Genomic DNA, 23,585 nt, shown 5'->3' with positions numbered 1-23,585 from the left:
AATGGAAACAGTGAATGGTGCTCGTTCATTGTCGTTTTCTTCTGCTCTTCTTTTCTGCATCTCTTTCATTGTATGCATCCTTTCATTCTTTCTTTGAGCTGTTCACTATTGTCAGATCTGGCATTGTGAATAGCTCGATTGTGAGGCCATTTTATATTCTTGCACTCGCTCCTTCCACTTCTTTCGTTGAATTGCGTTCAAGTTCACGATCACGACTCTTCAACGAAGCAGAGCTATCGCGAAAACTGTTTGACACAGAAACGAACGATCATTTGAACGACTGAACGACGACGACAATTCCAATCACACAACGAAAGCCTTTTAACACAATGCTTTCCCACAATCTCTTGTTGGCGCTGGCCGTCAGCATCACACGATCCTCGGCTGCAGCGCTTCTCCCGCGACATGCCAACGACACTCCCTCGACAAACACTGCAGCTTCCGGAAAGCCTTACACACTCATTTCGGAGTACACCAACACCTCCTTTTTCGACCATTTCACGGCCTTCTCTGGTCCAGATCCTACGAACGGTCACGTGCAATACCAAACCCTCCAATCTGCCGCCGAGCAGAACCTCGTTGGGTACATCTACAACGCCACTTCCGGTGAACGAACAGCCTACCTTGGAGTTGATTCGAAGAACGTCGCTCCCGAGGGACGAAAGAGTGTCCGCATAACCAGCAAGGAGACTTTCGACGCTGGTAGCATGGTCGTTATCGATGTACGACATGCACCGAGCCAATACGGTGCTTGGCCCGCAATCTGGATGTTGGGAACTGGAGAGCAAGACTGGCCCGCGAATGGCGAGAGTGATATCTTGGAGTACGTCTCCAAGGATGACTTCAACGCCATGACGCTGCACACAAGTCCAGGATGTGTCGTGGATAACATCACCACATCTGCTGCTCCCAGCAACAGCTCAACCTCTGGCGCAAAGAACGAGAAGCAAGCAAGCTCAATGCAACAGCAAGGCCTCCTGACAACCTCCGACTGCAACACCGGCAAAGGCGCCACAGGCTGCAGCATCAAAGCCTACAACCAAAACACCATCCCCCTCAGCAAACGCGATACCTCATCCTCCAACACAGCAACCTTCTCCACCGCCGGCTCCGACTTCAACACCCAAGGCGGCAGCGTCTACGTCCACGACTGGCAACCCGACGGCATAACAATCTGGTCTTTCCCGCGCAACAACCTTCCAGCCGATCTTCTCGACACAAAACCCGATCCTTCCACTTGGACTCAAACTCCTCTCGCGCGCTTCAAAGGCTCCGGTTGTAATTTCTCTGAAGCTTTTAAGAAAATGCAGCTCATCATTAACATCACTTTTTGCGGTGACTGGGCTGGAAAAGTTTGGGAGTCTAGTGGAGCGAAAGAGAAAACAGGGTATGAGACTTGTAATGAGTATGTGGAGAAGAATCCGGAGGTTTTTGAGGATGCGTATTTTGAGATTGGAGGGGTTTGGGTTTATTCGAGTAATGGGCAGGAGGCTGGGGAGGGGCCGAGGTATGATTGATGAGTTTTTTTGAAAGGAAAGGACGAGCAGGTTTCTCGTTCTTTTGATGATGAATGATGGCGGTGTTTTTTTATGAATGAATTGCATTGCATGGCATTGCATTGCATTGTTTGGGGAGAACTGATACCCGCGTAGCGAGCATTAGCATAAGCATTGGATTTAGCGTTGAGAAGAGCATGAGAGTGAGCGATCACAGTTTTGCATATCAGACATAGCGTTGTAGCGTCGTTGCATGAAAGCGAATGTTGTTTGAGAAATCGAACGATTGCCTCGTTGAATGATCGTGTACCCTTCATATTCGTTAGTCTGCACTTCTGTCGTTCGAAAATTTGCAGCGCTCTTTTGAATAACTGGTCCGTCTGTCGAAATAACCAATCACCTTAATTTCACCCACTCCCAATTGATTTCCCCTTGATCAAAAATCTCCCCATGCATTATCCCATGCACATATGCCTCCCCAACATATAGCCATTGGTCTTTTCCCTCAACTGGCCGTAAGATGCAAGCAGTTGGCGCTGCCTTTATCACAAAGACCACGTCTCCCGCTTTCATCAGCTTCGGTCCGCAGCCTATCCGCCTATTTCTTGTCAGGAAGAAGCGTCGATTGGATGCCGAGTCTCTAAACAAACCGCCGAACAACGCAGCAAAAATTTCCTCTCGTGTGGAGTTGGAGTCCAGTCTCCACTCGACAGGTGGCAGTCTATTCAAGGTGAATACGTATTGGCAAAAGGAATGATAGCCTTGCACTCTCTTCGAAGAGTCGATGAACTGGAAAGTTTCCCCGTTCGAGCGGCCTGTCGTCAACACTTCTGCAGTCGTAGCCTGGTTTGCCCAGCCCTGCAAGGCTTCCAAGATGTCTTTTGTTTGAGCGTGCTCATTCGCAACTTGCCCGGCCAAGGGTGCTGTGGTAGTGGTAACCGTGTCAACTAGCAATGCCTTGATGATCAACAGGTTCGGATCCGAATCGTTGAGGAATTCGTGCACAAAGGCGTTGTCATTGCCGCCCGCAGCGAATCTGACACCGAAGGTATTGGGATCCATGCCACTTTCCGCGCGATCGAACTTGATGGTCCACGAGGTGGAGCCAGTCTTCTCAACCGCAAGATCCTGTGATGACCGATGCCGCACTCTTCTCAATATTGACGCATAAAACATGCCTTCGTGACTGAGTATGAAGCGCGTGGCATCTCTGTACACATCCGCAACCGGTTTACTATAATCCGGCACAAGTAGGGGAGGCACTTGCAGCATATCGTTCCACTTAAGATAGAGCTGCACAGCAGCAAAGACTCGATCGCGAGGCTCAGACGCTGAGAAATCTTCCAGCTCTCCTGTAAAATGTGCGAGGCCCCGACCCCGGGAACGCGGTCCTCGCCACAAGAAATTTTCGAATTCGCTCATGCCGCGGGCTCGATAGCAGTCTTGCACCCCAGCTACTTTGTCAAATTCGTAACGAGTCTGGGGCAGAGCAGCTGCTACGAGCAAGGCTGGGGAAAGAGGAAATCGTATCGAGCCCCAGTAGCATATACTTCGGAAAGCGAACGCTGTTTCTTGAACAACCCATAGACGACTGGAACACATTTTAGCGGTGATTCACGACTGTACTCATCTGGTCATGTTGCATATATACCTGAACCAGGGCAGGCCAAACAGCGCTTCCAACACTGCCACATCCTGTTTCGTGGGCATGAAATCAAATTCTTCCTCGAGAGGTATGTTACAAGCCCTCAGCTTCCTCCGACACTCGCTGGTCCGATGCTCGAAATGTCGTCGGACGTCGCGATGGGTCCGGTCCAGGGTGGCAATCGTAGTCTCTGCCGCATTCTCTTCATCGTTGCCCAAGAATATCAGGTTCTTCGCACCGTTCATGTAAATCGATGCCATAATCGAGACCTGCGCACCGCGCTCAGCGGTATCATTCTGATTGATACACACGGCATCAATCCAGACTACGCGCTCGTCATTGGCTAAGCGCATGCACCGAAGTGCGTCTTTTGTGGCTCGCGGTATGTTCAGAGCAGAATTATTGACGACGAGATTTGCGCGAAGGTCACGATCACGCCAGGCATAGGACATGGTCTCGTAGAATGGTCGCAGGTCGGGGTGTAGGCTGGCAGTGCTGAGATGGCACCGCAGCTCTTCATCTCCCGAGCCAGGAAGTATCGTCAGGAGACGGATCTGTTGCAGCTCGGTGCATAGTGGACGATAGATTTCAGTGCCAGCGAGGAGATGTGGACTTTTTTGCATTTGGAATCCCAATTATTGAGATCTTGTCTGAGTTTGACGAGGAGACATGTGGAAGTCGAGAGTTGTGTGAGAGAAGGTGCAAGTCGTCCTCGCACAGCCTTGTCCAAGTGGGGCTGAGGGCATCTTGCATGAGCTGGCCGCCCGAGATCTGGACGCCAACAACTTTGTGGCTTGCTGTCATTCCCGGCGCGTCGCTGCCATTGTGAGACTTATGTCGATCTCGAGCATACCACACGCGGCAGAAGGTCTGGAACGCCCTTCCTGCGTAAATTGTGCGAAGGCACGAGAGGTTGTAATGGATTGTGGTCGGTGGCCATCAGCAAGCGTCTGGGGGCTATCCCGTTGGCAAAATGCGTGTTCGAACTCGCTGAGGCGATGGGGACATTTCTTTCGTCCACAACAGATTAAGCAGATGGCACAAAGAGCAGGTCCAAGAATGGAGTTGTCGATGCCAGAAGTGTTTTGCAAAGTGACATCCCTCGGCACGACCAGGGACCCACAGCGACGCGGCGCAGGGATGAGACCACCGCATGTCTTTCTACAGTACAATTCATCATTCTCGCGTGCCTGTCTTCAATCTTCCATCATTCTGATCAGCCTCATGGGCAACTAATCCGCCGCACGCGTCGAACGAGCCACAGTTCAATGTCCTCGGCAACATCAGCCGCCCCGTGGACCACGTTGAACACTGAACATGTCGACTTCCGGACAGGCACGTCTGGGCTTCATGAAATCATGACAATATCGCATAGGCTACAGCAGCATGTCTGCACATCTCTGTGGCATAGCATGGCTCAGCAGAATGTGCCGGGAGTCTACGACAGCGGGCATAATACTGTGAGAGAAGGCTGAGCTGTCTCTGCCACTGACAGTCTTGTGCCATGAAGGTGAGACCGCTGTGGCGGCGGCGCAGCACCTGACCTCAGAAATGGAGCCTTAAATCCTGTCCACAATACAGCACGAGTCACGACTCTCTACATCGGCCCGTCATTTCAGGCGTCCGGACAGGATGACGAAGTCTTCGTTGCTGCTATTCAGGTTGCGGCAAAAGCGCAGGAACTTCTTTGCGTAGCAAGCCTAGCCGCTATCGTGCTTCAGGCCCTCAGGCGAGAGTTGTTAGGTGATGGGATTCCAATTGGCTTACTAGGTGCTGGCATCTGGTTCGCTTCCCCAAGCTCATTCTGGTCGCCATCTTTCCTCGCCGCAATTCCTTGGAGTGTCAAAAACATACATCGATGCCGATTTTACGCGCTACTGGTCATCGCTGGCGGGCTAGCGGCAGTTATTGGGCCAGCTTCAGCAGTGCTCATGCTGCCGAGACAGCAAAATCTTCCAACTGCGCGGGCGAGTTTCTATCTCAATGGAGCGATGGACGAAGTCTTCCCGAATGTGGTCAGCTCAAGCTCGGAGCTCGCAGTCTGCAATCTACCAAATGCGACATCTTATGCTGTCTGTCCCAGCGGTGGCTACGAGTCTCTATTGCATAACTTCAAGACATCTGTGCGCAACCACACAAACATGTGTGGAAACAATCACGGCCAACGTACAGGCCAGCAATGGATATTAGAGTGCCAGGCAAAGGGTGTCGTTGGTTGGCGTATGTGGAAGAACATGATGGTAACAAGCCCACACAACCTCATACCCGCTGTTCTTTCCAGCATTCTGATGATGGGAGATTCTGTACCGAAAGTACAGACTGTGGTCACGCAGCCTCATGCAGCGACCGTGATAGCAACGAGGCGTCTGGTGCAGGAATATACAGAGCGAGTGGACAAGGGCAGCCCGAACCTGTGGAGAGACTATAAATGGTCATACGATCTCACAACCTCAGGTTCTGCGACCAATCCGTGGGCAAGGGTGCGATGCACAGTAGGCAGGAATCTGACTGCCAATGCTACCGAGACCGGATTCCCGTACTTGCACAGGAGTGGTGAAACTGACACGACATTCAAGGCGAAGGACTACAGATTTGCGAACATTGTGGCACTCGATCGCAGTATCTCTGGCCACTTACGGACGCAGTGGTTGTCTCTTCCAGCAGAGGAATTCGGAGATGCTGAGGCAGGCGTGACCACAGCGGGACTGCTGGTGGAGTTGCCATGGACGAACAACGAAAGTCGCGTGGCATTCGGATGCGCAATCGCAACGTCGTGGCACAACAACACAGTGACATCCGATCGAAGCGCAAACTACAATGCGTACAGTGCTCTCATCACCGGTATGGAATGGACTTGGAACTACCCTGGATTAGTTGACTCTGCAGATTCTCTGCTGACGAACCGACCTTTCACGCTCGATCTCGACTGGCTGAGGCTTTTGACCCCAAAGCTACCCGTACCATCTGGTGGCGAAAGTTCCGCTTTGAACACGCTCGAAAGTATCTTCACAGAGGTAGGTGTCGCTGCGATCGTATCTAATATGCGTACCCAGCCATCTATTCACTGGGATGCAAAAGCAAAGCGATGCATATATGGTATGAGAGAGAGCCTGGACGAGACAGATACTCAGCTTTGGAACGCAGATGATTGTGGCAATGGCGTGCAAGAATATGTCCAGCTTATCATTGCTTCCGTCGTAGCTGATGGCCTCTCTCGTTTCGGCAGCCATCGTGCCTTCGACAATACCGACCAAGATTTGCGATACTGGTCAACACGAATTCCATCGACATTCAACTCTTCTCTGCTGTTCGCAGATCGACCAAAGACGCACAAGGATTTTCCCTCGCAATGGCTATCAATTTATGCCGTCGGCTGGGCCTTCCACGCCTCGAAAACGACCGACTACCTAGCTTTGGGTGTTGTGTGTATCTACATGGCTCTTGCTACCGCTCATATCTTCTGGCTTCTTTATTGCGGCAACTGGGTTTCGTCTGGTGCTTGGGATACGGTGACAGAGCTCTTGGTGCTTTGTCAGAACTCGCCTCCATCTGTGCCATCAGGGCTGGAGAACACTTCAGCAGGTGTGCATCGTCTGGGAACCTACGCAAAGCTTGTCAAAGTGCGTGCGACGAACGAAGAGGGAGAGGCGCACGAGGACAATTGCGCAAAGCTAGTGCTGGTGGAGGACAACTCCGCTGCTCGCGAAAGTGAAGCTTACGCTACAGTGAAGCCTGCTCTGCTCAAAGTCATGCCTTGCGCAACTGTCGCTGCATGCACATCGAGCGAGAGTCTACCAAAGACAGTAACTTCACTGGAGAGGGTCAAGCATAATGTCAAATATAGCTGAAGTGACCGTCTTCGAATCCAACATGCATGCCACAACTTCTTGGCCGATCGGGAACAAACGCATCCGCCTCGATGCTGGCTTCCAGCGATCACACCGACCATAATACGGGCAAGATCTCGTCTGATCACTGAGGGAAAGGACTTCTCAGACAAGCGAAGGCTGGAGAAGCTCAGCTCGAATCCGCATCTGGCAGTGCTGCAGAGATCACAATCCCAGAGAAACACGGCCAAACATTTCGACATAGTCGTATTCAATGGAGAGAGATTGCTTCTGAAACATCGAGGCTACCGTGACCTGGCTGATATTCACAGCTAAGTCCCTTTGAAGGTGTGGAGAGCTCGAAAAAACATTTGCTTGGCCTTTCGACATAGTGGAGCCCAGATCAGGGAGGACATTTTTCTGAAACGTTGAGCTATGTATGATCTGGGCCGTACCCGCGACTGGTACTTTTGAAGAGGTGGATGTATTGGAGAAACAAGTGTCAAGCATTTGGGAATAGCGGAAATCAATGAATGAGGAGCACAGCCTCCGTAGTATCGTTACAAATGCAGCTTGACTGAGTTCCACCCCTGGTGCCGTCGAACAGTTCCGAATTCCAGAGACAGAGGCGCCGGACAGCCGGACATAGGCAATTTGGAGGTAGGAGATAGACAACTCCTGAGGCAACAAGTCAGCGTTGAACTGGCACATATCTATGCCTGGCGCCGTTGAGTGTATCGATTGATCAGAGAGACTGGCGTCAAGCCTTTCAGCATAGCTGAAATCAGCGAATGGGATGAATTTGCTTCCAAAATATGGATTCAACTGCACTTGGGCCCAGAACTGCACCGAGTAGCATTGAAGCACCCCAAATTTTGGAGAAACAAACATCAAGCCGTTGGACATAGCCGAAATTGCAGAGAGAAATGAATTGCTTCTGGAGTATCGAATTGCAGCCCACCCTGGCCATTTCCACTCCTGGCGCCCTCGAGAGGTTCAAAATTCCAGAGGAATGGGCGCCAAGCCTTCTGACATAGTCGTGATATTTCATATAGTGAGCACTCTCTGGATAGCCGAAGCAAGCCTGACCTGACCCATATCTATTCGTCGTGCCACTGGATCAACCCCGTTTTCAGAGAGACAAGCGCCAAGCCTTCCGACATAGTCGCTGAGAGGGAGTCGTGGATCATTTCCAATAAGTCGACTCAGACCGAATTCGACTCGGATCCCCATCCAGTAGCACTGTACAGCTCAGACTTTCAGAGCGACGAGCGCCAAGCCTAGGGACATAGTGAAAAATCAACGAAAGATGTGCACGTCTCTGAGAATGAAAATTTGTAAATTCCGCCCCAAAGGCACCCCAAACGCCATTGCCATTGCCAGCCAGGGCGGAGGGACCAGCCCATTCGCCCGGCACGTGAAGTAATCCAATTTTATTTACACCAAAAAACGCCTAAAACTTCTTGAGGGCTTCCTCATCCTCCTCCTCCATCTCCTCCACCTCCATCGGCAGCTCGCCAACAACTACGGGCCAATAGGTTGGCCCGTAGCCACGGAACGAAGTCAAGTCGTCGAGACCGACGACGGTGAACATGTCGAGGGGCAGCTCCCCCTCCCAGACATGCTTCGGCACACCGTCGATCGGCCTCACTCCGTTCCGGTCGCCAGTGTGCTTGGCGACGATGTTGACGAGCTCCCACATCTTGCGCTCGCGCTTCTGCTCCTTTTTCGCCCTCCAATCGTCGTAAACGGCCCACCAGGTGGCGTGGAGTGGGCTGTGGATGCCCGGCGAGTCGGCGTCCACGCGCTTGGCCCATGGTTTGTCAACGATGAAGTGGGTGAGGCACACCCGGTCTGCGTCGAAGACGTTGGAGTGGCGCTGGGCCATGGTTTTGACGGCGTTCCACTGCCACGGGATGCCGGTGAAGCGGTACTTGAAAAATGTGACGAGGAAGTCCTGGTCTGGGAAGCGGAACTCGCCAAGCTTGGTGGAGTTGTTGAAGTAGTAGAGGATGGCGTCCCACAGCTTCTTGGTTGGGTGAAATAGGAACATGCCGCTGTTGAACAGTGTCTCTGGGCCGGTGTCGCCTTGTCTGGCAGTGATGTGGGCGTAGTCGGCAGTAATGTGCTGTTGCTGACTGAAGAGGCACTTCTTAGGGCCGTATTCTGGCTGGCTACATACGCAGTCGTGGACGGCGGCGATGGTGGTTTTTGGTAGGTAGCGAGCGTACTCGAAGATATAGTCAATGTTATCGTTCTCGCTCATGATCATGTCGGCGTCGAGGTAGGCAACGGTGGTGAAGCGCCTGTAGAGCTGGAAAACGCGCAGCTTGGTCCACGTATCGGCGAAGCGTGCATCGGCGACGTTGAGGTTGTGATGACCGGGAGGTAAGAGTGGATCAATGCAGTAGAGCTCGAGAAAATTGCTGGGATCCTTCTCTTCGATCTGGAGCGCGGCGACAGCATAGGCTGTGAGGTTCTTGGTGTAGAGCACGACGAGAGGGAACTTGCCGCCAGACTTGCGAAGTGAGTGAAGTAGGCAGATAACTCCAGGCAGGTAGCTTGCGTTGGTTATGAGGGTCGCATACGCAAAAGAGGGCTGCTTCTCTTCAAAGGACTTGTTCATGACTTTGTAGTTGGAGATCATCTGGTGCGCGCGGCGGAGGGCGTCGTCTCCGATATAGATCTCGTCATTGCAGTGCAGGTCGAAGTCCAAGCTGCGAAGGTCGATCTTGAATTGGTCTGCTTTGGCGGCAAATGTCATCTCTGGCCAGGCGCTCTCAAGGGCATCGGAGTATCTGCGTGGAAGGCGCGTGCCCCAGGTGACCAGCGCGGTGGTTTCTGTTGGTCGCAATGGTCAGCAGTCAATCATGGGGGTGCGCGCGGCGACATTCAGGGGCTGTGGCCTACCTTGATCCTGCTGATCAGCTTCGTCGGAGTCAGGTGGCGCGCTCAGCTCGAGGTCGTCGAGGGCGACGCAGAGGTCGATTGTCAAAGGGGTGCCTCTTGGTGGGCGGAAGCTCGTGAAGCGCGAGTAAAAGTTCGTGGCGGTCATCTCGCCGGTGTGTTTGCGAAGTGCTCGTGCTGCTGAGGTCGAAGACGATGCTGTCGGTCGTGTTCGGGATGTTGTGGTGGTGGCGATGTTTGTGTCGGCGGTGGTGTATGGGTGAGGGTGAGGGTGAGAAAACAGAGCTGTCTTGAGCGGCGCGCGAGGTCACTCTCCGAGCGCAGTAGCAACACGTGCCTAGCATAGCGATTCACTATCCGCCCGTCACTGCTCCAGGGGAGCCCAGCAAGACCACCAGCATGGTTATAAGGGTCGCATGAGTCTCACACACGGTGCAGCTCATTCCGGGGCCTAGGACATATGCTGAGATGCAGCACTGTGGTCTGTAGAGACGATACGGCTCAATTGCGTGTTGTGAAGCCCAAGATTTCCGCTTTTGTAAAGTCTGGAGCCAAGCACGTAGTCAGTCCCGCGCTGGCTTAGCCTTGGGTCTTTGCCTTGTTCACCAGCGCCAGCAGCACCGTCCACTGGAACACCTTTTCCAATTCCTTCGCAGATTCGCGGTCATCTCCTGAAAGCGCTCGTGTGCTCGTTGTTGCAATTGCGCTACGTCGAGACCGTCGAGCCCAGTGTCCCTCGCCGCCCTCCTACAAGCTCGTGCTTGTCCATCGGACCACCCACGATCAACGAGACATCCAGGAACCGCGATGGCGTCTCGAGGAGGCGGTGACCGGGTGTGCCAGCCTCCTTATGACCGCTCAATGGCCAGCGCTGACTATGCAAAGCACTCGGATCCGCCCAGGTTCGAAAGTCTTGACCTCGAAGACGGCCCTCCTCCACCATACACATCCCGCCGCAATACCCAGACCACCAGCACCACCCCTACCAACACCGAGACCAACAATGCCGCCGCGACAACGAGCAGTGATAGCGCCGCTCGAGAGTACAGGATAACCTGGGCAGTGTGCAAGGAGTTTTTCAAACATCCTCACCACCCACAATACCGTCCCTTCATCATCTGGTTCGGGATTCTGGTGGTCCTCATCCTACTGCCCATCGTAGCCTACCTCACTACGCATCGCGATTGACCGGCCGCACACGAATGAATGCCGTCCACCCCAGCAACCATGGCGGAAAGGCCCAGGAGGAGGTGGCATTTCGGTCGAGGATACTGGCGGCTGCGCCAACACGTTTCCGCGTGGTATGGCGAAACACGGGGGCAACGCGATAGAATCACGCTGACGTGCCCTTCCAGCACTCAATGGCGGCCGCCGCCATCTTCATCTGTGAGGCGATTTCGTGACCATATCTCTCCACAAACGGTCAGACCACGGCGGCGAATAGCCAGCTCCGGCAGCAAGAAAGAGCCAGGTCATATGGAATAAGTAACTTGTTAAATGGAAACACCTGGCCTTGACCGTCTGCTTCATCTGTGTCAACAGGGGAGCTTGACATACTTCGAAAGTGGTACCCAGTGCCACGAGCCACGCGTCAGACTCGAGCCCATTATCCTGGAAGCGAGCCACCACGTGGGCCTACCCTAGACCTCGTGCAGAAGCCAGCGTTTGCGAGATTGAGTGGTATGCGAAGGGGCCGGTGGCGCTGACTGACACATCTCTAGATCCAGGACCCCGATCGAGCCTCCTGGGGTCATCCGCCAACGTACAGAATCGTCCTGCGAGGGTCTCTGGCACTGAGTACAGCCTAAGGAGAGCACACAGCGCGAACAGAGTGACGGGTTCGAGCCTCCCTTTGTTCAGCGCATCGCTCGATCGTCCAAAGTCCGTGAACGCCTCGACGCTTTGTTCAGAGCCCCCTCAGACAATGGATGACACATCCAGCTGAACGCCACGACGGGTTTCTCACCGACCAGTGCAATGCCGATGCTAGGAGCAAAAGATGGAACTGTATATTGGAGGCTATGCTCAGCAAGGACTGAGGTCTGAAAAGCGGTAAGAAGCCATGCCAGAACTCAACTGATAGGCTTGCGCAGATGGAAGATACTCTTGCTCAGCCATTGCGGCCATTAGCAAGAGCAGATTCTGTTCGAAGACTTGCCTCAGCTGGTGCCTCCATGCTTTGGAGAGTCGCAATAAGCAGCTTGTGCCGCAAACCAACATCTGTGATCACGAATAGGACCGCTCTCCTCCTTCGTTCGAACAGCGCATACTGCAAGTCTGCAGAAATCCGCATTCGATAGTGCGGTTGGCGTCGTTGGTGAGTATTTGTTGAAGACTCTCATGCGTATACTCCCGAGTCCCGGCTCTAGAGTAGAGATGTTGGAGTTGTCCCTACTTTCCTTGATCCTTTTTCCTTATGTGTCGATTGGTTATACGTCCCGGTTGATATCTCAGATTTACTTGCAAAGTTCCTTCTTGCTCAGCGAATTTTCTTGCTGTCGAATCAACTGGAAAAGGCGTGAAAAGCGTTTCCTTCTCGTTCAATGCTATACGTACGCTGGAAAGGGGATATATAAATCTTCTATGTCTGTGCGGCTCTGGGCTTCCCATTCATCTTTGAATGATCGTCATCGTCATCGCTCATTAGACCTTCAAGCTCAAATTCTTCAGCGTCTGCAGCCTGTCGATCTGCGGCATTTGGGATTCTGGCGTGGCCATTCGCTCGAGGTCGTTCCTCATCATCAAGCTTGATCGCCGTGGAGGCATTCGGGTCTTTATATGCGGAATATAGGCTGATGAGCATGTTTACAACTATTGAGAAGTCAGCATACACTAGAGTAGGATGAACCCGATATTCCGCATCCGGGAACTTACACAAAAATAACAGGAATGCGATGCTGTACAGGATCAGGATGTACGACACATGGGTGACGTTGTTGCTTGCCAACAGGGCCATCTGTTCCTCCGTGGCGCCCATGAACATAAAGCCAGCAGCGAAGAGCAAGAATGGTGGCAGATACTGGAAGCTGTTGATTTCGAGATCGACATCGCCCCCTTCTGGACCGACCAGAGTATTCTTGTCCTTCAGCACAAACGAGATCTCGATGATCCTGGTGAGTCCAGCAGCCATGAGGGTATATCCAAAGACGGCGTGAACGTGGGTGCTCAAGGCCAAATTCTGGGGATGTCCGGACATGCCCCAACCAGTCATGAAAATGACAATTCCAGGAATGAGGTTCCTCTTTGGCCGACCCTGCCTATCCCGCGAAAGCCAGATACCGACAAGACCTGCAGCCCACCAGATGATGCCCATTGAGGTGTGTTGCAGATCGTTCGCGACCCATGGGCCTCCCCATCTGTGTTCTGTGAATGTGTTTACGCATCCCCAGAGCGCAATGATCAAGCTGTCCCAGAACTCTTGACTTCTGCCTGTCCTTGCGAGGAATGGCTGACCATTCAGCAGCAGAATCACCATGACGATACCGTATGCGATGAATGCTGAGCCCATAATGAAGTGCGCCAAACACTGGCCCAGGTGATCTCCCTGACAGAAGCCTTGCGCTGCAATTCCTCCAAACAGGAATTGAACCCAGGTTACCACTGGAAGCAGGCCACCCAATATCCCATGGGCTTTCACCAACCCTTTGCGTACTGTGCCCAGAAAACCTCGCTCAATATGCATCTTGAGATATATCCCCAATCCCACTTGGACGATCAGGATGAGCATGAGCAAGTTCGCGAACTTTGCATGCGCATTGGGGCCGAATTGTCGACCTTTATGGGCGTGTCCGAGGAAGTATCCAGGCACAGCGATTGCGGTGGCTGCGATTTGTACTGGAACGTGCCAGCGAGATCGAACCTGACCAAGGACCATGCCCGTGGGGAACAGAATGCCCCATGCGAAGGCTTGGACGAGGATATGCACCCATAGTGTGCTGTCGATGGGTTCGGGAGAGATGGCTTCGCCCTCGGGGACTTCATCGTGGCCACCATGGGCATTGACTGTGCTGCTGAAAAGCAGGAAGGCGAAGGGCAGGAGCGCCACGGGTCTCGTGCGGAAGGTGGCCATGTCGTCTATGATCTAGTCTCGTCGAGGGTCGACAGGGAGGGGTGGCGGACTGGGAGATGGACCGGATGCTCGGAGTGGGTGTATTGTCTGTCTATGCTCGCATCTCAGCTCGTCGATGCTGTCTGTCAGATACGAGAGCGCCTTCCGGATGGCGTGAGAAGTTGTCCGACAGCAGGAAGTGATGGCTGACCACCGCAAGGCTCCTTACTGCTGCGCTATTGAAAGCGATTAGCGTCCCAGCCGGACCCGCCAAGACATCGCGACAGACCCTGAAGCTTGTGAACATCACCCACGTCGCGTCTTCGTCTCCATCCTGACGCGAACACAACTCGCATACTGCCTATCTACGCGATACACGCGAAATCAATTGCTCACGCTCACTAAACGGCGTCATGTCTTCCCAAGAACTACCTTCACAGCAGCAGCCCGCGCTAATTTCTTCCGACGCGCCTCTCCCGAGCTCACCTACTCCCGCCAGCACAGGTCAGGCCCAAGCTCAGTCAAACAGTGCAATTCCCGCCACCTCGCAGGAGCCAAAGCCCGCTCACGCACCCAATTCCCGGGTCACGGCTCTGCAAGCTAAACAGGCTACCCTTCAGAGCAAGCTAGCCGACCTCCAAGCTCAACGCACAACTTACATCGAGAAAGCCACTCTTCCTTCAGGTCTTGCCATGCCGGAGGACTGGAACGAGGAGCAACGTGCCAAGCAAGCTCTCGCTACTGCCAATGGAATCATCAAAGAACACATTACGGCTCTTCACAGGTACAATGAGACCAAGGACATTGGATTGGGGCTCATGGGCTTGGTGGCTGAAGGTAGGGGCGTGAGACAGAAGATCGTGATGGAGGAGTTTGGCATTGGGGAGAAGGATTGAGGGAAGCCGACACATGATTTCACAACAATGATCGTTTCCATAATGATGGTCGATGGGTTGATGATGAGACGACGGCATTTGGCAATGCCCATGCTGGTGAAGCTGCATCCCGATTCCTACTGACCAGCTGTCCTCACAATGCTCAAACGGCAAAGAGGCTGTGACGTAAGCTACGACGAGCTTCTCATTTCGGACAGACATCGCATCGGTGAGTTTCTGGAAACGCCTAGCCAGGATCAACAAGCAACTGACCAGCTCCAAGCGGCACGGCTACCTGCAGCAAAGACAGCTCGGCTGGGGGCTTGCTACAGGAAAGTGGCAACTTGCTTGCACGTCTAGCATGAGATTGAACAAACATGCTAATAATTTTGCCTGCTCATTGACTCCCGAAACATGCATGAAAGAAGTTCGATACAAGCGCAGCAGCTAGTGCAATACTGATTCACATCACAGCCTATCCGATGCGAAAGCACAAAGCCACTTCCAGGCAGGCGAGCACATCTTCTTGCAGCCGTACTGCAGGCAAACGCTGGCAAACGTTACCCGGTCTGGAAGCATTTTCTGGATAACGAAGTCTTGTTTCAAGCCTTTCCGCCGATATTTGCTCCTCAAAGGAGAGGAGGTCTTGCTTCGTTTGCTCAAGACAAGCGGGCTCGATTTGCTGAGACTGGCTGGATGAGGCCTGGATCCATATAAGCTGGCTTCTCCGTCTCTACTCTGCTCTTCTTCATCGCACAGCGACTCCATCGTATGGAACCCCAAGAACAGCAACCTTCTGCACAAATCTTTGGTTTCCCGTCTCTCCTCACCCCGATCACTCTCTCCAATTCACCCAGGTATCGACTCAATCAGTCCGTACTTGATCGCCAATCAAGTCTTCGTCGCTCATGGCCAGCAACCAAGGCAACCCGATAGCATACCGTGGGCTACCTGCTTGCGGTCGCTGCTACGTCGCTGGTGATCACCACCAAAAGGACTGCCGAGCTTGCGCAAATTGTCGCCGCCATGGGCATCAACAAAATGCCTGTCCATACAAGGTTGACAAAGCCTACTGCGACCATTGTTCCAAGTCCGGACACAGTGCCGGCACATGCCCGAAACTCCAGCAACCACAACAAGTCGAGTGCCAAGTGAAAGGCTGCGACAAGGCAGAGCCCACTTGGCTTCACCCACACAAGACTAACAAGGACAATCCTTTGACCTCTATTCAGCGTGCTACTATTTGCGGTACCAACCATGTCGGGAAGTCCACTGTGGCTAAGTCACCCAAAGTGGCCACCATCCATGGCAATGGCAATGCTCAAGCCCGTAGAGCACCTGATTGCGGAGATGCCATATATGGCCGCAAATCCGCAGACCAGAGCTTGCTGAATGGTCACAATGGCCCATCTGTCATTACCAATTACGTCAAGTTGCCCAAGAGACCAGGAGTTGTGTATGAGTATCGCATCGACATCGTCCCACCTCCAACAACACCACCACGGCCCAACCCTCAGATGACACAGAGAAGCGAGCGCAAGCGTGTTTTCAACGCGTTGCGCCGTCTGCCGGTGCTCAGTGGGCGCGAAGACTACTTCACAGACTACGACACTTTGTGGTCCTGCCGGCAGCTGAATCAAGCACAGTTGGCAAATGCCTCAGTGCAGTACTCCAAGCAGAGCGGCCAAACGGCAACAGTGCCATCGGTCACTCTTTTGTTCATTCGCAGTCTGAACTTCAGCCAAGGCTCACTGGATCTGGTCGGGCGAGCAACACCGCAGCGCAACCCCAACTTGCTCATCAAGGCTTTGAACGGCATGGTGACCAAATGCATCACAGAACGCCCGCAGAACGATCTGTTCGAGGCTAGTGCCAACAGCTTCTACATGAAGAGTGGCTCAAGAGTCCTGCAAAACTCTCTACTCATCAATCGTGGCTACTTCACGTCTGTCAGACCGGGTCAGAATGCTCCATTACTGAATGTCAACGTCATGTATGGCACATTTCTCCGACCAATTGTGGTATCGAAGTTCTTGGACGACATGACTCCGAGATATGGAGACGCGCAGAAGATCCTCAAAGGCCGCACAGTCCGCATAATGTATGAGCGCGGCACCAACAACAACGTCGATCATGATCTCGAGCCCAACCGCAAGAAGCAAATCGCTGGATTTGGCAGGGTACCGCGCTTACAGCAGTTCAACGACGGAACTCGCATGTGGACGGTGAAGGAGTGGTTCGAGAGCCAAGGCCTGACCATTAAAGAGCCCAAGCAACCATGTGTCAATGTTGGTCTCTCCGCTGGTGCTCGACCAGGAGGCACGGGCGCTTTGTGGATACCTTCCGAATATCTCGAAATCGAACCTTACCAGACTTTCGGCAACATGCTCAACGCGGACCACATGAGGGACATGCTTGCCACTGCACTGAAGTCTCCAGCGTCCAACCAAGCAGCTATCGTCGAAGAAGGACTTGGATTTCTGGGTGTGGGCGATGCACAGACTCAGAATGCTCTTTCCAAAACCTATAACTTCGAAATCGGACATCAGCTCATTCGAATTCCCGCTCAATTTCTGAACGCTCCCGTTATCAGATACCTTAACACCACGAAGCCGAACATTACCATTGCATCTTGGGACGTTGCACGCGACAAGTTCCTCCGAACAACACCGGCATTGCAGAACGCGCTTCCACTCGGTGTTCTCGACTTACGAAAGCGACACGGGCCTAAGTCCGGTCCCATTGGACTTGCATTGTTGAACCGTTGCTTTGATCACGGGATGCTGAGAATCAGACCTGATCGGAATAGCATCCGTTTCATCACACCAAGAGAATTGCCAATAGGTGCAGGGCCCAAGCCGTTCTCCCCAACGCCTGAGGACTGGAAGAAGTCCTGCAAGGAAGTCACCACTGCATGGACGAGTGCAGGCAGTCCTGCATTCGTGTTGGTCTTGATCGACCAAAACGATGCAGATCTCTATGCTGCTATCAAGCTTGTTGCGGATCGTCATGCAGGCTTCAAGAGCGTGGTATGCACCAACAACAAAGTTCCAGTCGAGACGGTGCAACAAGAGAGAGGACCACCGACCACCCGGCTTGTAGCAGGCAACAACAATCAGCTCCTTGGTCTCATGTCCAACCTTGCACTCAAGTTCAATATCAAGTGCGGTGGTCAAAACCATGCTGTGGATTCTGGCAATGTGTCTGCATTTTCGCTGTTGCACTGCGCCGCACCTGTGGTAGGCATGAAGATGCCCGGTCAAAAGGCGCCACCGCCTGATCCAAACAATACTGACACCTTGGTCATTGGTGTCGATGTGGTCCACCCTGGTGGCGACACGCCATCGATTGCGGCCATGGTCGGCACTGTTGACTCCCACTTCGCCAACTTCTGCGGCTCGATCCGACTCCAACCAGGACGTGCCGAGATCCTGACGCGATCCAACATGCAAGAGCTCTTCGAGGAGCGTCTCGCAGCTTTCAAGAAGAAGAATAACAAAGCTCCCAAGCGAGTTCTCTACTACCGCGATGGAGTGAGCGAGGATCAATATTATCAAGTGCTTTCAGAGGAAGTCGACATCATTCAGAAAGTGCTTCCAGAGGTTGCGGTCACCGCCATTGTTGTCGGAAAGAGACATCACACACGTTTCTTCTGTGCTGATCCAAGCGCATCGTACACCGAGAGAAGAGGAGTCAACGGAAATGCCAAGCCAGGACTTCTTGTCGACAAGATCATCACACAACCAGCCACGCAGGATGGCTTCCAAGACTTTTTCTTGCAGTCCCATGCCGCAATCCGCGGCACAGCCAAGTCGGCCCACTACATTGTCATTCGCAACGACAAGAAATGCAACTTGACCATGTCCGCTATCCACAACATCACCCACGCTTTCTGCTACAACTATGCCCGCGCTACAAAGGGTGTGTCGTACTGCGCTCCAGCCTACTACGCTGATCGACTTTGCGACCGAATTCACAGATTCCTGAAGCTCTACATGCGCGCATACAATGTTGGTGGTGACTGGGCAATGAACGACGATGAGCAGCAAATCCAGGCTGATGACGGCAAGAATGCAGCTATTCTGGCCTTCCGCACTCGAATCGCGCAAGAGATCACGCAGGATCCGAACTGGAAGCCCAACACCAGCTCAAACCCGTGGCACCCGTCGATGAACGATATTATGTTTTGGTTGTAATGCACGATCAAATCTGCCTCCGCCAAACTTCCTGATCCAACACTCACCTTCACCGTCACTGCATCGCTTTCTCTCATGAGTACTACCACTCATCCCGCCGTCCACAACTCCTCCTCGCTCAGCAGACACCTCGTCCTGCCAACCTCCTCAAATCAACTCACAACACCACAACGGAACCAGATCAACATCAGCATCACTACATCAGCATCACCTATCAACTCAACTTACACTCACATACATGGGATAGAAGGAAGGATTGGGAAAAGGACATACTTATCGTTCATCACCGTACTACTCGCAAGCATCTTTACAAATTGAGGATGAAACCTTGGCGCAAACAGGTTGTGCTGGCTGTCAACCTGTACAGTACCCGACAATTCCAGTAGCTCTTGACTGACTACTGATGATGGCGATGGGAACAGAGAACACCTCTTGGGAAAAAGGAACAGGCCGGCAAAGTAGAATTTAGCAAAAGCATGAAAATATGAAAAATCTTGAGGTGTTCCAACGAATGTTTTATTTCTTTTCTGATTCTTCTATTGACTTGTTCTTGAATTGTTTGGCTTAGATGTTTACTCTGTTGGAAACATTGCTTCGCCAACTCCGAGGAGCTTGGTTTTGCTTGATCACAGTTTCGAGAACTTGGCTCCGACTGCATCATCACTGGCTGCCATCACAGTCCAAGAAGTGCAGTTGAAGTCTTTCATGACTCTTGAATACCCCTCATCCCACACATTCCATGCTCTCATCACAGGCATTCTGTTACAATCGCGCCCGTATAGTAGCCTGGCAACTAATGCCGGATCGTCCTCCGTCCTAAGCCGTAGCACGCATTGCGCAACCCGGCTCCCATAATCTGCAACGATGTCAGACTAGCTCGTATCCGTTAGCTTCTGCACGTGTTCATCAGCTGATACGCTACTGCTTGTCGAAAGACTGGACACTGTTGCTCGAAGTTTCGACGATAGATGCAAGGCCTCTCCATATGAGGTATGCACTGTAATGGATTACTTCAGAACCTTGCAAATGATTTGTAGGACTTGCAGCTGAAATGTCAATCTGTTGCCCTCTTACGGATGGTGCTATCCGGGAATGGTGGACGTCACGGAAAGGGAAGGGTAAAATTTCCAAGAGTCGGAGAGATGTCCGATGTCGCTCTTGCCCTTGTTTCGTTCCTCGTTCATCTTTTCTGAACTTCTATGCCAGACGCATGATACTCGATACCGGGTGATGGCCCACGTGGCCGCCTTCTCGCTTCCAGGTCTTACGCGCAATCCCGCGTCGCTGTCTCGTCATCGCGATGTGCACGTGAAGAAATGAATCATGAGTGCACGCGTGGAGAAGGATGTGGATAGTGCATAGAGCCAAGAGGTCGCTTTGTCCATAGAGCGAGCGCGAAGAGGACCAGGGGCGGGAGAGGTGATCGGAGGAAAGAAACTTTATCTCGACAACAGGCCACTCAGTCGCCCAGTCCAGTGTGGACGAAAGTGCGAGAAACAGAAGCAGGCGCAGGAGATGCCGGAGATGCTCGAAGCAGGTGGTGAGCGGGCGGAGGAAGGAGGCACTGTATCCTTGCCGATTGAGAAATTGCGGCACGCAGGCGCTGCTCTCGGACAAGTCACGGACTCGGAGGCGACGGTTGATGTGCTGGCTCGTACTTGTGCTGTCGCCGCTGGGTAAGGCCGAGGCGGCTGTGTGCGCTGGTGAGAAGGTTTTTGCAGCCGCATGCGCAGGCTATTGGCCGATGGGTGTTTGCAGTATGTAACATGCGGCAAGTACCTGCATTCCGTGCAGTCTTGCAGTGTTATTGATGATGACGGCGGGCAATGAGGCTGTCTTCGGCTGTCTGTCACATCGTCACCTCCTCGTTGACGGCGTGCAAGTGCAAGTGCAAGTGCAAGCCTCGTCCTGGTCCGGCTCACACCTGCCTATCTGAGTTCCTGCAGAAGTCATGCGACCCAAAACAGGCGGCCGTAGCTTATTACTGTCTTTGGCACGCGAGGCTGTTGAGAGAGAGGGAGTCCACATGGCCCAATCCTGCCGCTTACATAAACGGCGTTGCCCGCGGCCAACTCTTGACTTCCCGCCGCCGCCGCCCTCGTCACGTGTGCGCCGCCGCCCAATGGCAGTCCCCTGTAGGGCACGCCGGCCACGTTCGCTGCTCCCCCGCAATCTTCTGCAGCAGAAATTAGAACTTCGACGGGCGGTGGTGATGATGCTGATGATGCTCCTGCTGCTCGCCGAACCATCATGACGCTGCATCGCTTGTCGGCCCAGCTGCCATCCTCCACCACCAGCGCGGCCACGTTCTCGCCTCTCGCCAGCCCTGCGCGCCCAACGTGCTCACTGCTCAGTCGCGGTGGGTGGCACAGCAGCGCGTTTGCCTCCAACTCGCTCGCTGAACCACCATGACCATCGAGGTCAAAACCTCTGACGTGCTAGCCATCGTTATAACGTAATGACATCCCGCCTTCACCGACCCCAACGCGTCCGCTGCTCGACACCAGAACCCACCGCCTCAACCACTGCCGCAATCTCTGGGCTGTTCGCGCCAGTCGCTGCCGACGCACCGCCGCTGCCATCGTCTGTCCGCCTCCCGGACCCTCCTGCTCGCTATCATCCGTACAGCACCAAGGACATGGGTTTGGAACGAGCCTAATTCCTAATTTTCGCACTGCAACGACGACAGCGCCTGCGTCTGCCTGCTGCTGTGCTCCCTCGCACTGCTCCCACTCCCGACTCACCTTCTCGTCCTTGAGAGCCGCCTAAGCTTCCCGACCAACTGCCCACTGAACCACCGCCTCTTGCCAGCCTTGCCGCACGCACACCGGACCACAGCCGACGCCGCTGGGAACCTGCTCTTGCCTACCGCTCGCGCTTGTTCCTGCAGCAGGGACCGCATAGCCTACTCCAGCCTTTGCCTCCCGCGGTGACTGCCTGTGTATCGTGCTACCCTGCCCGACATCATTCGCCTCTACCGGATCATACATTACCGCTGCACCAGAGGCTCGGCCCTTGGACCATCGATCACCCGCGCACATCACAGCGTCGCAGACTAGTCATTGCACTACCCCACACACTGCTACTGAAAAAACCTCCAGTTGACTTCACGGCTACTTCGGTCGACATTCCTGCCCGCACCACCCGGCTCTCTCTCTCTCGACCAGCCTTCCACGCTCTTGCTTCGTGTCCATGTGGATGTTGTAATGACACCGAAGGTAGTCGCGACCATCAACTCCACTGGGAGGCAAGCCGCTTCGTTCATTCGCGCTGCTGCCGCCGTTGGCTGGCATGTACGCGCTCAAATTCGCAGCTGCGATGGCCTCGTCGCCGAAGAGCTAGCAGAATTGCCCAATGTCGAACTCATCGAGGGCGACTTGACCGGACCGGCGCGCGCGAGCATTTTGAATCGATTGTTCACCGGTGCGAAGATCGCCTTCATCAACACCACACACTGGGGCGATGAAGTCGCTATCGGAAAGGCGTGTGCCGACGCAGCCAAGAAAGCTGGCATTGCACACTACGTCTACTCCAGTATGCCAGATCATAGCGCCTATGGCGAGGACTGGAGGGCCTTACCAATGTGGGCCACCAAGTTCGCCATTGAGAACTACGTGAGACAGATTGGCATCCCTGCCACCTTTGTCTACACTGGCATATACAACAACAACTTCACATCGTTGCCGGTAAGCCATACACCACTGCCTCGCCTTTTCGTTGAACTTCCATGTTGACACACATCAGTATCCACTGTTTCAAATGGAGCTCCAAGACGACGGCAGCTTCGTCTGGCAGGCACCTTTCCACCCGGACGATCCTCTGCCTTGGCTCGATGCGGAACATGATGTGGGGCCAGCACTTCTCCAGATTTTCAAGATGGGCGCCAATCATTGGAAAGGCCAGCGGTAAGATCGACGCTGCATTACTGGTGTACGACCAAGTCACTAACGCGAAATAGTGTCACATTGGCTTTCGAGAAACTGACACCTTTGCAAGCCTGTGCTCGCTTCTCGCGAGGAGTGGGTCGGCCTGTCAACTACGTGCACGGCGACATCAAGATCGCTGTCAACATACCTAGTGGCTACCGGGAGCAGCTTGAGATTCTTCAGGAAACCCTTGGCTACAAACGAGCACCATATTTTGGCCTTGACCTGGAATACCCTAAAGAGGGACGAAGCATTTGGGAAGGCTACAGAGGCATTGAGGAGTACGCGCGAGAAGTTTTCCCCATCGAAGAATATGCCAATGGGCTGCGATGGATGGAAGAAGACGGTATGAGTGTGACCGGTGTCAGTACTCCCGGCGAGAGCAACGGCGATCCTATCGATTTCCCTCGATCACGACCCATGACACCAGCGAATGCCGTCACTCCACTTCACGTCTCTGGAGCGTATACACCCAAATCACACCCCGAAGGGCTGCACAGAGGCTTCTTTGTGGGGAGCTGCTAAGCGTCGCATGCGATTTCACATATATTCTTCAACCACGAAATTACGGATCATCATTGCTTTTCTCCACCACTGCGTTGCATGTCTGGTAGCGTGGAAGGCCATTTATGATATGCATATCTCCACTCTTCGGCGAGCTGCGG

General features: G+C 53.4%; 8 protein-coding genes across 9 annotated transcripts; 5 read left to right on the top strand and 3 right to left on the bottom strand.

Annotated features, from left to right (window-relative positions):
* Nucleotides 1–329: 329 nt before the first annotated feature.
* CKM354_001072200 (uncharacterized protein) lies at nt 330–1,517 on the top strand (the record flags this gene model as incomplete). The annotated part of the gene is made up of 1 exon (XM_044806188.1): nt 330–1,517. One exon carries the CDS (start codon nt 330–332, stop codon nt 1,515–1,517), a length of 1,188 nt encoding a protein of 395 aa, XP_044662123.1.
* A 375-nt stretch (nt 1,518–1,892) lies between these two features.
* CKM354_001072100 (uncharacterized protein) lies at nt 1,893–3,764 on the bottom strand (the record flags this gene model as incomplete). Its single annotated transcript, XM_044806187.1, has 2 exons — nt 1,893–3,087; nt 3,148–3,764. The coding sequence occupies 2 exons, from the start codon at nt 3,762–3,764 to the stop codon at nt 1,893–1,895; spliced, it is 1,812 nt and encodes a 603-aa protein (XP_044662122.1).
* A 1,518-nt stretch (nt 3,765–5,282) lies between these two features.
* CKM354_001072000 (uncharacterized protein) lies at nt 5,283–6,989 on the top strand (the record flags this gene model as incomplete). Of its 2 annotated transcripts, none has more annotated exons than XM_044806185.1 (1): nt 5,283–6,989. In XM_044806185.1, the coding sequence occupies one exon, from the start codon at nt 5,283–5,285 to the stop codon at nt 6,987–6,989; it is 1,707 nt and encodes a 568-aa protein (XP_044662120.1). The 2 variants fall into 2 exon arrangements, with proteins under 2 accessions (XP_044662120.1, XP_044662121.1); XM_044806186.1 differs by having other exon boundaries at nt 6,576–6,989.
* Nucleotides 6,990–8,421: 1,432 nt separating this feature from the next.
* CKM354_001071900 (uncharacterized protein) lies at nt 8,422–10,219 on the bottom strand (the record flags this gene model as incomplete). The annotated part of the gene is made up of 3 exons (XM_044806184.1): nt 8,422–9,809; nt 9,879–10,073; nt 10,207–10,219. The coding sequence occupies 3 exons, from the start codon at nt 10,217–10,219 to the stop codon at nt 8,422–8,424; spliced, it is 1,596 nt and encodes a 531-aa protein (XP_044662119.1).
* A 2,237-nt stretch (nt 10,220–12,456) lies between these two features.
* Nucleotides 12,457–13,944, bottom strand: CKM354_001071800 (uncharacterized protein; the record flags this gene model as incomplete). The annotated part of the gene is made up of 2 exons (XM_044806183.1): nt 12,457–12,686; nt 12,750–13,944. The coding sequence occupies 2 exons, from the start codon at nt 13,942–13,944 to the stop codon at nt 12,457–12,459; spliced, it is 1,425 nt and encodes a 474-aa protein (XP_044662118.1).
* Nucleotides 13,945–14,336: 392 nt separating this feature from the next.
* CKM354_001071700 (uncharacterized protein) lies at nt 14,337–14,819 on the top strand (the record flags this gene model as incomplete). The annotated part of the gene is made up of 1 exon (XM_044806182.1): nt 14,337–14,819. The coding sequence occupies one exon, from the start codon at nt 14,337–14,339 to the stop codon at nt 14,817–14,819; it is 483 nt and encodes a 160-aa protein (XP_044662117.1).
* Nucleotides 14,820–15,706: 887 nt separating this feature from the next.
* On the top strand, nt 15,707–18,994 carry CKM354_001071600 (uncharacterized protein; the record flags this gene model as incomplete). The annotated part of the gene is made up of 1 exon (XM_044806181.1): nt 15,707–18,994. One exon carries the CDS (start codon nt 15,707–15,709, stop codon nt 18,992–18,994), a length of 3,288 nt encoding a protein of 1,095 aa, XP_044662116.1.
* Nucleotides 18,995–22,200: 3,206 nt separating this feature from the next.
* On the top strand, nt 22,201–23,445 carry CKM354_001071500 (uncharacterized protein; the record flags this gene model as incomplete). Its single annotated transcript, XM_044806180.1, has 3 exons — nt 22,201–22,680; nt 22,739–22,899; nt 22,953–23,445. 3 exons carry the CDS (start codon nt 22,201–22,203, stop codon nt 23,443–23,445), a joined length of 1,134 nt encoding a protein of 377 aa, XP_044662115.1.
* Between the last annotated feature and the right edge of the window lie 140 nt (nt 23,446–23,585).

Source organism: Cercospora kikuchii, assembly GCF_019650295.1.
Source record: "Cercospora kikuchii DNA, contig_00007, whole genome shotgun sequence".
NCBI classification, from domain to species: domain Eukaryota; kingdom Fungi; phylum Ascomycota; class Dothideomycetes; order Mycosphaerellales; family Mycosphaerellaceae; genus Cercospora; species Cercospora kikuchii.
Note: the sequence above shows the minus strand (reverse complement) of the source record. Positions and strands in the feature narration are given on the sequence as shown.